The sequence below is a fragment of the Microcaecilia unicolor genome, chromosome 2 (genome assembly GCF_901765095.1).
Source record: "Microcaecilia unicolor chromosome 2, aMicUni1.1, whole genome shotgun sequence".
Taxonomy (NCBI): domain Eukaryota; kingdom Metazoa; phylum Chordata; class Amphibia; order Gymnophiona; family Siphonopidae; genus Microcaecilia; species Microcaecilia unicolor.
Window position 1 is genome coordinate 60,333,067 of NC_044032.1, and position 12,218 is coordinate 60,345,284.

At 49.0% G+C, this 12,218-nt stretch overlaps 1 protein-coding gene across 3 annotated transcripts in view; it reads left to right on the forward strand.

Moving 5' to 3' along the window:
* WDR7 (WD repeat domain 7) overlaps positions 1–12,218 on the forward strand; it is a 754,216-nt gene that overhangs the window by 170,071 nt on the left and 571,927 nt on the right. For all 3 annotated transcript variants that reach the window (XM_030192974.1, XM_030192976.1, XM_030192975.1), the window contains one exon: positions 6,576–6,790. In XM_030192974.1, coding sequence (XP_030048834.1) covers positions 6,576–6,790 — 215 coding nt within the window. The remainder of the gene's footprint in view (positions 1–6,575; positions 6,791–12,218) is intronic.

Sequence of the window (12,218 nt, forward strand, 5' to 3'; positions counted from 1 at the left end):
AGGCAGGAGCTCTTCGGTCCATGCAGTGTACTATTCACCTTCTGGAGCTGCTGGGGTTTGTGATATATTACCCGAAGTTCCATCTCCAGGAGGAGCTCTGCTGAATTCACAGACGGCTCAGGCCTATCTTCCCAAGGCGAGGGCTCAGAATCTCCTGTCCCTCGCTTCCCAGACCAGAGCGTCTCAGCAGATCACAGCTCGGCAGATGTTGAGACTCCTGGGCCATATGGCCTCTACGGTCCATGTGACTCCCATGGCTTGTCTTCACATGAGATCTGCTCAATGGACCATAGCTTCCCAGTGGTGCCAAGCCACCGGGAATCTAGAAGATGTCATCCGCCTGTCCATCAGTTGCCGCGCTTCGCTGCACTGGTGGACAAATCGGACCAATTTGATCCTGGGACGTCCATTCCAAATTCCACAGCCCACGAAAGTGCTGACGACGGATGCATCTCGCTTGGGGTGGGGAGCTCATGTCGATGGGCTCCACACCCAGGGGGTGTGGTCCCCCCAGGAACAAGATCTTCAGATCAACCTCCTGGAGCTCCGAGCGGTCTGGAACGCACTGAAGGCCTTCAGGGATCGTCTGTCCTACCAAATCATCCAAATTCGGACAGGCAATCAGGTTGCAATGTATTACATCAACAAGCAGGGTGGCACAGGATCTCGCCTTCTGTGTCAGGAAGCAGTCAGGATGTGGCGTTGGGCCTGCCAGTTTGGCATGCTTCTCCAAGCCACATACCTGGCAGGCGTAAACAACAGTCTGGCCAACAGGCTGAGCAGAGTCATGCAACCTCACGAGTGGTCACTCCATTCCAGAGTGGTACGCAAGATCTTCCGAGAGTGGGGCACCCCCTCGGTGGACCTTTTCACCTCTCAGACCAATCACAAGCTGCCTCTGTTCTGTTCCAGACTACAGGTACGCGGCAGACTGGCGTCGGATGCCTTTCTCCTCCATTGGGGGAACGGCCTCCTGTATGCTTATCCTCCCATACCTTTGGTGGGGAAGACCTTACTGAAGCTCAAGCAAGACCACGGCACCATGATTCTGATAGCGTCTTTTTGGCCCCGTCAGATCTGGTTCCCTCTTCTTCTGGAGTTGTCCTCCGAAGAACCATGGAGATTGGAGTGTTTTCCGACTCTCATTTCGCAGAACGAAGGAGCGCTTCTGCACCCCAACCTTCAGTCTCTGGCTCTCACGGCCTGGATGTTGAGGGCGTAGACTTTGCTTCGTTGGGTCTGTCTGAGGGAGTCTCCCGTGTCTTGCTTGCTTCTCGAAAGGATTCCACTGAAAAGAGTTACTTTTTCAAGTGGAGGAGGTTTGTCGTTTGGTGTGAGAGCAAGACCCTAGAACCTCATTCTTGTCCTGCACAGAACCTGCTTGAATACCTTCTGCACTTATCAGAGTCTGGTCTCCAGACCAACTCAGTAAGGAATCACCTTAGTGCAATTAGTGCTTACCATTATCGTGTAGAGGGTAAAGCCATCTCTGGAGAGCCTTTAGTCGTTCGATTCATGAGAGGCTTGCTTTTGTCAAAGCCCCCTGTCAAGCCTCCTGCAGTGTCATGGGATCTCAACATCGTCCTCACCCAGCTGATGAAACCTCCTTTTGAGCCACTGAATTCATGCCATCTGAAGTACTTGACCTGGAAGGTCATTTTCTTGGTGGCAGTTATTTCAGCTCGTAGAGTCAGTGAGCTTCAAGCCCTGGTAGCTCATGCTCCTTATACTAAATTTCATCATAACAGAGTAGTACTCCGCACTCACCCTAAGTTCCTGCCAAAGGTGGTGTAGGAGTTCCATCTTAACCAGTCAATTGTCTTGCCAACATTCTTTCCCAGACCGCATACCCGCCCTGCTGAACGTCAGTTGCACACATTAGACTGCAAGCGAGCGTTGGCCTTCTATCTGGAGCGGACACAGCCCCACAGACAGTCCACCCAATTGTTTATTTCTTTCGACCCCAATAGGAAGGGGGTCGGTGTCGGGAAACGCACCATCTCCAATTGGCTAGCAGATTGCATTTCCTTCACTTACGCCCAGGCTGGGCTGACTCTTGAGGGTCATGTCACGGCTCATAGTGTTAGAGCCATGGCAGCGTCAGTGGCCCAGTTGAAGTCAGCCACTATTGAAGAGATTTGCAAGGCTGCGACGTGGTCATCGGTCCACACATTCACATCACATTACTGCCTTCAGCAGGATACCCGACGCGACAGTCGGTTCGGGCAGCCGGTGCTGCAAAATCTGTTTGGGGTTTGAATCCAACTCCACCCTCCAGGACCCGATTTATTCTGTTCAGGCTGCACTCTCAGTTAGTTGTTCTTCGTAGGTCAATTTCTGTTATGCCCTCGCCGTTGCGAGGTTCAATTGACCTGGGTTCTTGTTTTGAGTGAGCCTGAGAGCTAGGGATACCCCAGTTGTGAGAACAAGCAGCTTGCTTGTCCTCGGAGAAAGTGAATGATACATACCTGTAGCAGGTGTTCTCCAAGGACAGCAGGCTGATTGTTCTCACCTACCCTCCCTCCCTCCCCTTTGGAGTTGCGTTTTCCTCATTCCTTTGCTTGTCATTCAACTGAGCAGGAACGGTCGCACACGGGGGGGAAGACGGCCGCGCATGCACGATGGGCGTGCCCTGCGTGCGGGACCTCCCGCGAAGTTTTCCGGTTGGAGGGGGCTGCCGTGGACGTCAACCCAGTCGTGAGTACAATCAGCCTGCTGTCTTCGGAGAACACCTGCTACAGGTATGTTTCATTTGCTATTCTGCTTATCCCACAAATAAGCAGTGGATTTTCCCCAAGTCAATTTAATAACGGTCTATGGACTTTTCCTTTAGGAAGCTGAACAGACCCTTTTTAAACGCCGCTAAGCTAACCACCTTTACCACATTTTCTGGCAACGAATTCCAGAGTTTAATTAAAATCTGAGTGAAGAAACATGTTCTCCGATTCATATTAAATTTACTACTTTGTAGCTTCATCACATGCCCCCTAGTCTTAGTATTTTTGCAAAGAGTAAACAAACGATTCACGTCTACCCATTCCACTCCACTCATTATTTTGTAGACTTCTATCATATCTCCCCTCAGCTGTCTCTTCAGCCTTTCCTCATAGGGATAAAAGTGATTCTGGCGGTTCCAAATTGGCCAAGGAGCCCATGGTATGGGGATCGAAGACAGTTACTCATAGAAGATCCCCTTGGCTTTCCAGACTGGGAAGGACTATTGACCCAGAGTCCAGTTTGGATGGAAGAGGCATCTCGATTCTGTCTTCTGGTTTGGCTCTTGAGAAGACAAGTTTGCAGAAGCAAGGTTATTCTCCCAGAGTCATAGAGAAATTAGACCTTACCTGCTAATTTTCTTTCCTTGAGACCAGTCTAGAAGCTGCCCTTATGTTAAGAAAAATCTAAAGAATGTGGTTGCTTGCATGTGTTTAGCTATTCTGACCCTGGTGTCACAGCCATTGGGTTTCATTGTGGCCCTTGTATGTTCTTGTTGAGTTTTGGTTGTCCTTTGTTCCTGGGTTTCTGGAAAGTTAGTGTCTTTGATCTGCTTAGTTCTGCTTGGAAGGAATGGATCCAAAGAAGCTTAGCAGAGATTAAGTAGCAACACAGATAATTGGACTGGGCAAGACTTCTACGGTCTGTGCCCTGATTGTGGCTGAATATATTTGGATGGGCTGGAGTGGAGCTTTTCAGGGGCTTTGACAACTTCAGAAATTTAGGACAGTGCTGGGGAGACTTCTAAAGTGTATGCCCTGAAAATGGCAAGCACAAATCAAGATCAGATATACATATGAAGTATCGCATCATAAACTCATTAAATATGGTATCTTGTTGGGCAGACTGGATGGGACCGTACAGGTCTTTATATGTTATGCTACTATGCTATTATATACTGACTAGTGACTAGCTGCACAGGGTCTAGTAGTTCTCAGTTTCCATCTGCTGGTAGGAGAAGACAACCCAGATGTCTGGTCTGGACTGGTCTGGAGGGATTCAAGATAAGAAAATTATCAGATAAGGTCTAATTTCTTTATTCTGTGAAGTTTTAAGTCAGTTATTACAGAGAATTCTTACAATGGATATGATAATAAGAAGAGAAATAAATACATATTATGGATTTTTGGTGACGTGGAGGGGCATAATCGAACGGTGGCGGCCATCTCTAATGACGGCCCCGTCAAGCGACGTACCCGACTGTATTATCGAAATAAGATGGCTGGCCATCTTTCGTTTTGATAATACGGTTGGGGCCGGCCAAATCTCAACATTTCGGCCGCCCATACAGATTGCCGGTGTTAGAGATAGCCGCCATTGCTTTTCGCTGATAGTGGAAACAAATGGCGGCCATCTCAAACCTGGCCAAATGCAAGCCATTTGGTCGTGGGAGGCGCCAGCATTTGTAGTGCACTGGTCCCCCTCACATGCCAGGACACCAACTGGGCACCCTAGGGGGGCACTGCAGTGGACTTCACAAATTGATCCCAGGTGCATAGCTCCCTTACCTTTGGGTGCTGAGCCAAACCCCCCCAAAACCCACTACCCACAACTGTACAACACTTCCATAGTCCTTAAAGGGTAACGGGGGGCACCTAGATGTGGGTACATTGGGTTTTGGAGGGCTCCCATTTACCACCACAAGTGTTACAGGTAGGGGGGGATGGGCCTGGGTCCACCTGCCTGAAGTACACTGCAGTACCCACTAAAAACTGCTCTAGGGTCCTGCATAGTGCTGTGATGGAGCTGGGTATGACATTTGAGGCTGGCATAGAGACTGGCAAAAAAATGTGTTTTAATTTTTTTTTGTGGGTGGGAGGAGGTTGGTGACCACTGGGGGAGTAAGGGGAGGTGATCACCGATTCCTTCCGGTGGTCATCTGGTCATTTCAGGCACCTCTTTGAGGCTTGGTCATGAACAGAAAGGGACCAAAGTCGGCAAAATGCTTGTCAGGGCCGGCATTCTTTTTTCCATTATCGGCCGAGGCCGGCCATCTCTTAACGACGCCCCCATCCCACCTTCGATACACTGCCGACATGCTCCCTTGAACTTTGGCCGTCCCTGCGACGGAAAGCAGTTGAAGCCGGCCAAAATTGACTTTCGATTATACCGATTTGGCCGGCATTAGGAGAAGGCTGGCCATCTCTTTAGTTTGTGTCGGAAGATGGCCGCCCTTCTCCTTTAAAAATAAGCAGGATAGTTACCCCAGCACCTCCAAAGACTACTATTTCTAACCCACCCCCCAAAATATATATAATTAATACCAGGCAGCCTTTCTATGCCTTCTTCATGATTGACATTTTCTTTTGTTCTTTTAACTTTTCCTGCTGGTGTTATCTCATCTTTCTCCATAGCAGGCCCTGCTCTGCATGATGTAGTCATGGGAGGGGTTTCTTCATGATTGACATTTTCTTTTGTTCTTTTAACTTTTCCTGCTGGTGTTATCTCATCTTTCTCCATAGCAGGCCCTGCTCTGCATGATGTAGTCATGGGAGGGGTTTCTGGGTGGATCAACATGACTTTCCAAGGCCTTACAAGTCCCAGCCCTCGCTCGCTTAACACATGACACTGGTAGCCATATAGTTCTGCAAATACCTGCAATCAGTCAGACCCACAAGTTTCAAGTCCAGGAGTCCACCCACCACTGGTAGGGCTTTCCTCTTCATTCCCCCTTGCTACCGAGGAACCTTGTACTTCCCTTTTTCATCTAGCTCTGTTCTGCTTCTATATGCAACTGGTTCTACATTTCAAAGTAAGCAAAACAGGCAAACAGTCTCTTTTGGCTTTGTAATAAAAATGGATTCTTGAGGGTCAGAATGGAGTCTGCTCACAGTGACCTTCTGTTATCCACAGGCCTAGGGTAAACACAGTTTTGATCTATCCATACCCTGTATCTACTCTTGTCTCCTAAGCCCCCAAAAGTTGCACCTTATGATCATTGCCTACAGAGTTAATATGTGATGCAAGAATATCTGGCAGTTGCCTGGTTAAGCATCTCCATGATGTTGGTAGTAATGGAAAGGCGTTGTTGCTTCAAAAAACAAGCTGAAATTCTTCTCCTGTTGATATATTTATAAAAAGAGATTATAGTCATCACAATTTCAGCGCAGTCCTCATTTTGACTTTTCCACAAATGAATTGAATTCATTCCTTTTGATTTACAATGTTGAGCTTGGAATTTAAACGAAGTGTGTGTGAAACTTGAAAGAAAGACAAATCAGGACTACATTGTAAATATGAGCACTAATATGAAAAACTTTGGAGATTATGTTTTTAAGAATTTATCAGTGCTTATTAAGTACTGATCATGTCATCAGTAGAACATTTAAAATCAATGTTTAGTTGGCATTCATAAGTGTTAAAATTGAGTTTATCCACTCAATTGCTTTAGGAACTGGTAGGTGCTGTTAAACATTCTTCCACTTGTATTAGTAAACCATCATAGTAAGATATAATCAGTGTCTATATCTTCTATCTTTCATATTTCATTATTTTTATGATTTGTATTTATTTTGAAGTGCCATGGTGTAAGAAACCATCCTCTTGCCTATTACTAATTATTTTTTTTCCATACATTAAAGGTGCTTTAGATCGTTGTGTAATGGGTATCACAGCTGTGGAGATCTTGAATGCCTGTGATGAGGTGGTTCCTGCAGCAGTGGATTCTCTTAGTCATCCAGCTGTCAATTTGAAACAAGCAATGACTAGGCGCAGCCTTGCTGCTCTTAAAAATATGGCACATCACAAACTTCAGACTCTTGCCACTAACCTCTTAGCTTCAGAGGCATCTGACAAAGTAAGTAGGTTTTTTTTTTCAACTTTGTTTTTGAACTTAGGTTTCATATATGTAATGTTATATTTTCTTGCCAACCTTAGGAATAACAGGTAACAGTGGGAGAACATAGATACATTAGGATATATAATAATATACAGTTATATCCAGAGTTCCTGAGCCAACTGGAAACTAGAGTAGTGACCTTTGGATTGAAAGTTTTAGGTTTCTCTAAATATGTTTTCTCTGTCGACAAGCGAAATTGAATCAGTTACACAAGAAGGTGATGTCATCAGACGGCATCAAGACAAAACCACTTTCCCTTTCAGAAATGGTGGAAAGTTCTAAGCATGCATAGTTCCTTGTCACTTGCAACAGATGAATCCAGGAACTAGTGGGTTAAGTCTGCCTACCAGCAGGTGGAGATAGAGATAAACAAACTAAAGGCAGTGATGCCAGACGGTCAGCTCCTTCCTCAATCAGTATGTCTCTATCTCAGCAGGTGGTGGACGGCTTTTTCTCCAGCTCCTGGGTTCAAGCCCTCTGAGGGTGCTCCTGGGCCGGTGGCCAGTTTGAGCCGGGGGTGGCGGACTGGTGGTGTCCCCTTTGGCAGCATACGCAGTTGCTGGGTCCGTGCTGCACCTCAAATTCCCTCTGAATAGGCTTTTGCTGTTCCTTTCCTTCCCTGTTTGTTTCTGCCTCCTCACCTAAAAAAAAACAAACAAAAAAAAAAACCATAGAATTTATTTAAAAGAGCAACAGTAGCACAGGGAAGTGTGTTTTTGCTGAGAGCAGGTTTGTGTTACTGCTGTCCGAGTCCTGTTTTCTGTTGCCCGCTTGTCTGAGCCTGCCTCGAAGTGGAGTCGGAGAGGTTTTTTTTTTTTCTTTGGCTCAGCTGTCGGTTACCGCACTTTCCCGGTCCGGGGTAAGTCCTGCTGGGTTCCTGTTGGGGGACGGGCGATGGCAGCGGAGGCGGTAAAACGCTGTTCCCAATGCGGGAAACGGCGTTTGGCGGCGGGCCTTTGCAGCGCGGGGTGCGCTGATTTGGCAGGACTCGACAGAGCGGTGGCCCCCCTGAGAGCGTGCTTTTCCGCCCAGAGCCTGGCGATTTTCACACCATTTTGTGATCGGTCGAGGAGCTGGCTCCAGTAGCGGTTTTGGGCAAAGCTTCTTCTCCGCTGGTAGGGGAGTCGGGGGGGGGGGGGCATCAGGCACTGTGGGCGGTGGTGCAGGTGCCATGGCTGCGACCTCCTCTGTTGCGGGAGAGGGTGTTTTGCAAGAGTTTATTTTGCTACTCCATCAGGTGTTTTTGTTGAAAAGGGCCTTGCCCCCCCCCCCCCCCCCCCCCTCATGCGGCTGCGACAGCTTCGGCCTTTGATTCTCTCAGGGGGTCTGGGGGTAATCAAGAGATTTGGGGTTTTTCCCCCAGAGGATTTCTCCTCCCTTAAAATGTCTAGGCTTTCATTGGGGTCTGAGGAGGGGTCCTGCATATGGTTGCCTGCAGCTTCCTCCGTGGTGGCTCTCTCGGAGCAGACGGGGGGTAGAGGACGGTGTCCTCACTGACCAACCAGAGGACTCTTCCGCCGTGAGGATTTTCCATAAGGAGGAGTTGTCCTCCTTTATGTCTCAGGCGCTGGAAGCCCTGAATATAGAGGACCCTGAGGTTGTGGCTTCTCAGGTGGTCGACCCCAAGATGGCTAGTACCAGACGACCTTCTAAGGCCTTTCCGGTACATGACACTATTGAAGAGTTGATTTCGGCCCAGTGGGCGGATCCGGATGGGGGGCTGAAAGTAGGCAGGGCTATGGCCAGGCTGTATCTGGTTTCAGCGGACCGTTTAGAGCAGTTTGCTCTACCTAGGGTGGATGCCCTGGTGACGGCGGTCACTAAGGAGACTACTCTTCCAGTGGGAGGTGGTGTGGCACTTAAGGACGCAAGACAGACGGCTAGAGGCCTCTTTAAAACGTGCCTTTGAGGTGACCGCTTTGACACTTCAAGCTTCTGTTTGTAGTTCTTATGCGGCTAGAGGTTGTCTCAGTTGGCTACATTCTGTCATGGATTCGATTTCGGTGTCTGATATGCCGGGAACTCCTCAGATGTTGCTGATGGATATTGGGCTGGCGTACTTGGCGGATGCCTTGTATGATTTGGTCCATGCTTCGGCCAAACTCATGGCCTTGACCGTTTCCTCTCGGCGTCTTTTGTGGCTCTGTCATTGCGCCTCAGATATGGCCTCTAAGCAACGGCTCATTAAATTGCTTTTCCGAGGGAAATTGCGTTTTGGGGAAGACCTAGAAAAGATTGTTAAAGATTTGGGGGATTCCAAATCTCAGCGTCTTCCGGAGGATAGACCCAAGTCTACTTCTAGGCAGGGAGCCTCGAGGTCACGTTTCAGAGAGACACGATGGTATCGCCCAGGGCGGTCCAGTGCAGCGTTCTTCCTTTCGGAACAAGAAGCTTCCGGCTGGACCCCCTTCTCTCTGGGGGCTCCTTCTCGGGCCTCCGAGTGATGGGGCGCAGGTCCACTTGGGAGGAGAGCAGATCGGTGGTTGGCTTTCTCTGTTTCTTCCAGAGTGGGCCAGAATTACTTTGGACTAGTAGGTCCTCGTGTGATGTGAGAAGGTTACAAGCTAGAATTCTTCTGTCCCGTCACAGACTTTTTTCTGGAGTCCCGTTGTATATTGCGGGCCAAGAGGACAGCAGTTCTGCAGTGTTTGCGAGACCTGCTAAGGATAGGGGCTATCGTGCCTGTTCCTCCTCTCGAAAGGCGCACAGGTCGGTGCTCCACCTTCTTTGTGGTTTCAAAGAAGGGAGGGGCTTTTCAGGCCTATTCTTGATCTCAGAAAAGTAAACCAGTTTTTGCGGGTTTGTCAGTTCCGCATGGAGACATTAAGGGCAGTTATTGCTGCTGTTCAGAGTTTTTGACGGCTCTCGATTTGAGGGAAGCTTACCTGCACATTCCCATTTGGTAGCCCCATCAGAGATTTCTCAGATTTGCGGTGCTGGGTCAGCACTTCCAGTTTCAGGCCCTTCCTTTCGGAAAGGCCACTGCCCCACGCACTTTTTCCAAGGTCATGGTGGTGGTGGCGGCGTTCCTGCGAAAGGAGGGGATTTGAGTGCATTCATATCTCGACGACTGGCTGATTCGGGCGAAGACAGCAGAGGAGAGTCGAGTGGTCACCGACCGAGTGATTGTGGAGTTGCAATTCTTAGGTTGGGTGGTCAATATGGACAAGAGTCATCTGGTTCCTACTCAGTCTGTAGAATCTTGGAGTGCAATTCGATACGAAGCGGGGGAAGGTGTTTCTCCCCGAGGGGTGAAGGATCAAATTGCTTTCTCAGGTACGGACCTTGTTGAGTTGTCGTGCTCCCCAAGTGTGGGACTATGTTCAGCTCCTCGGTTCCATGACGGCGACCTTGGAGGTCATTCCATGGGCAAGGGCTCACATTTGGCCTCTTCAGAATTTCCTTTTGAGCAGATGGTTGCCAGCATTGCTGGATTATCGACGACGCCTTCCTTGGTCGAGCCAGGCCAGGGACAGTCTTGCGTGGTGGCTCTGGTCAGCCAATTTGCAGAAGGGTGTTTCTCTGGCATCTCCCAATTGGGTGGTAGTCGTGACAGATGCCAGCCTTGTGGGCTGGGGAGCCCATTGTCTTCATCGAGTAGCCCAGGGATCGTGGACCTCTCTCGAAGTGACTTGGCCGATAAATCATCTGGAGTTGCGAGCAGTTGTGAATGCGCAGCGGAGTTTTCAGGACCTTCTGCAGGGGCAGGCGGTTCGTGTATTCTCGGATAACACCACGATGGTGGCCTACATCAATCGGCAGGGGGGCACTCGCAGTCTTCCCTTGGCAGTGGAAGCGTCTCGTCTTCTAGTATGGGGGAAGCGCATGTTCAGAGTCTGTCAGCAGCGCACATTGCGGGTCAAGACAATGTTCAAGCTGGACTCTTTTGGACGCAGTGGAATGGACGCTGTTGGACTCGGCTTTTCAGCTGATCTGTCATCATTGGGGAAGACCAGTAATGGATCTCATGGCCATGGCTTGCAGTGGCAAAGTTTCCTAGTTCTTCAGCCGCAAACAGCAGCCAGGATCCGCAGGATTGGACGCTCTTCTCCAGCCATAGCCGGAACAACAGCTACTGTATGTTTTTCCTCCGTGGCCTCTGATAGGGAGAGTTCTTTGCCGTATAGGGCTGCATCGGCCATGGTGTGCTTTGCATGCTGAATTGCCTTTTCGGGTGGACATTCCGGTTATTCTGTAGTTCCTTCAGGATGGCCTTCAAAAGGGATTGGCATGTAATTTCCTTCGAGTCCAGGTGGCCGCGCTAGCTTGTTTTAGGGGCAAACTGGACGGTTCCTCTTTAGCAGCTCACTTTGATGTGGTCTGTTTCCTAAGCAGGGCTCTTCGGCTTCGGCCTCCTCTGCAGCAGCCGTGCCCGGCATGGCATTTGAATGTGGTACTGCGAGCCCTCCAGGCCCCACCATTTGAGCCGTTGAATAAGGTTTCTGAGAAGGATCTAACACTAATGTTTTTGGTGGCCATTGCTTCGGCTAGGAGGATTTCTGAAATTCAGGCTTTGCTTCCAGAGATCCTTTTTTGCAGTTTTCTGAAGCAGGGGTGTCGATCCGGACGGTGCCGTCGTTTCTACCTAAAGTAGTTTCGACTTTCCATGTCAATCAGGCGGTTTATCTTCCGTCTTTTAGAAGAGAGGATTATCAGGGGGAGGTTACCTCGCTACGTTTCCTGGACGTGCGGAGAGTCTTGTTTCGGTACTTGCAGATCTCTAAGAAGTTTCAACGCTCGGATCATCTCTTTGCGCTCTTGTCGGGATCGAAAAGAGGTGAAGCAGCTTCTAAGGCTTCCATTGCTGACTGGATTAGGGAAGCCACTGGAGCGGCATATCTGCTACAAGGGCGGGTGTCTCCAGTGGCCCTGAAGGCGCATTCTACTCGGGCACAGGCAGCTTCTTGGGTGGAGACGTCGTCCTTATCTTTGGAAGAGATTTGTCGGGCGGCTACTTGGACGTCCCGTCATGCTTTTGCGAAGCATTACAGGCTAGACGTGTCTGCTTGGGAGGATGCGAGTTTTGGGACGGGAGTGTTGGCTCGGGGAGCGTCGGCTTCCCACCCTACTTAAGGAATGCTTTGGTACATTCCACTAGTTCCTGGATTCATCTGCTGCAAGCGACAAGGAAGGTAAAATTATGTCTTACCTGATAATTTTCTTTCCTTTAACGCAGCAGATGAATCCAGGATCTCTCCCTAGTTCAGCCGACGGTTTTTTTATTTTCCGCGCAGTGTGGCTATTTTTTCCTTCCAGGTTTTCCTTTGCAGAGTTTAGACAGATATGGGAATATGGAAAAGATTCTGATTTCTGGAATAAGTTGCAGTTATTTCAAAGTTCTTATTTGGTTCTCTGTTTTTTTATAGTGAGGATGGTTTCTGGTTGT